At 42.3% G+C, this 1855-nt stretch overlaps 1 protein-coding gene across 1 annotated transcript; it reads right to left on the bottom strand.

Annotated features, from left to right (window-relative positions):
- Positions 1-97: 97 nt before the first annotated feature.
- Pmar_PMAR028442 (hypothetical protein) lies at positions 98-1359 on the bottom strand (the record flags this gene model as incomplete). The annotated part of the gene is made up of 3 exons (XM_002773323.1): positions 98-619; positions 653-751; positions 1326-1359. Coding segments are annotated over 3 exons (655 nt in total), but the record flags the coding sequence as incomplete, so codon positions are not given.
- Positions 1360-1855: the final 496 nt, after the last annotated feature.

Here is a 1855-nt window from a genome sequence, read left to right as displayed (position 1 = left end):
GGTACTCCAGATCCTGCCGCCTTATGACAGATCTGAATAGCCTTATAAGCATCAGTAACCCTAGCACCAGAGAAAGCATCATCAGGGCCTCCACTACAGGGAGTATCACTAAGACCACGGGATATCATAGTACACACAGCATATCCTTGAGGGACAGCAGTATTATACAAATCAACTACATATCCTTCACCAGAGCCACCATTAAGGCCATGTAGAGCAAGGTAAATACCTTTAACCTCTCGGTTGGGCTCTCCCTCAGGAAGGCACCAATCAAGAGCAATGGATTGTGGATGCTTGGGTGTAGTATCATCAGTTTTAAACCATCTACGTCTGAGTTGAGGCTTCTTCTTGTAATCCACAACAAGCCATAACAGAGCTGTTGCCCAATGACCATTGAGAACGTATGGTGTTAGGTGATTAGCATCATACCTCTCCTTCAAAGTTGTATTAATAAGACCAACAAAGCCAGTAGTATCCTTAGGGTCGCCTCCTCGTATACCAGGTGTAATCTTACCATTAGGTATGTATTTACCACTTGTCAAGAAGAGGTAAGCACCCCATAGAGCAAGTATTGATAACAACAGCATACCATGGCCACTTTCACGATAGAATATAACAGCTAGAATAAGCATAAAAGGGAAGTACTCCCTACCTGCCTCAATGGTTAATCTTATCATAGAGTCTAACACATATAGCTTGTTAACAGGAGGGGTCCTCTCACATACACCATCACCAACTACTGGTGGCATCTCTGAAGTGAGATCACATACATTATACCACAGTTGCTCTGATGACAGGTGCTCCTCCTCCTCCTCTTCTGAGGTGGTGGTGGTAATAAGGGTTGATGATGATGTGAGGGCAGTTTTCACTGAATCTGCTGCTGCTGCAGTGGTGGTCATTACAAGAACAAGTTCTACTGGAAGATAATAATAACACTATCACGAAGACAAATCTCCAAGAAACCCCAACAACAACTCGTCGGAGCTTATGGAAACATTCTGATGATATGGTTAGTAGTAAAAAGAGTGGATATAGAATGCCCCCCTCCCGAGCTGTTACCTAGATCCCTGCTAATCCATGCTTATCAACAGCAGTTGTATTACAAGCGACCATATTCATAAAGGATAGAGCAGTATCAGAGACCCAAGCAAAACCATTAGTCCATGGTAGCCATCCTTGAGGCCATCCAATATGACCACCACTAGGGGTTACAAACGTAAAGAGATATCTAGAGGTATCCACAGGTAGTAAGGCTGAGGAGTCAACATGTATAATAGGATCATCATAGGCATGTACACATAGTGTTGGTATAGCAATATCCTTACCCTTATTGTTAGATAATGGACTAAGAGCACTCATATTATGATAATACTGTATGCAATCTTTAAACCCATGAGAAGGTGCTATAATCTCCTTATCAATGTCATTAACAGTTTTGATGTTATCATACCAATTAGGGTCTAGTGGCTTGAATCCACTACGTTCAATACTGTGATCCAATAATGTTCTCTTGAGCTCGTAGGCTATGAGGGGCTGCCATAACTCGACAGATGCAGGGAAGTCATATTTCTCATATACTCTTATCTCACCTGATATTGATACACATGAATTGAGTTTACCCTTCAACTTAGAACCCAGCCTGGCTACACTATTGGTAGCCATTATACCTCCTAGACTATAGCCTATCATACTCACTGGTAGTAGACTACTACTACTACCAGTAACAACATCATGACATATATTGATAACTTGTTCAACATCACTAACCCTAGATCCACAAGGCTCTTCCTCAGGTCCACCTACCACTGTCGTACCACACGCCCCTCTACTTATCAAACAACATACAGCATACCCT

This window comes from Perkinsus marinus (genome assembly GCF_000006405.1).
Source record: "Perkinsus marinus ATCC 50983 genomic scaffold scf_1104296958992, whole genome shotgun sequence".
In the NCBI taxonomy this organism is placed as follows: domain Eukaryota; phylum Perkinsozoa; order Perkinsida; family Perkinsidae; genus Perkinsus; species Perkinsus marinus.
Note: the sequence above shows the minus strand (reverse complement) of the source record. Positions and strands in the feature narration are given on the sequence as shown.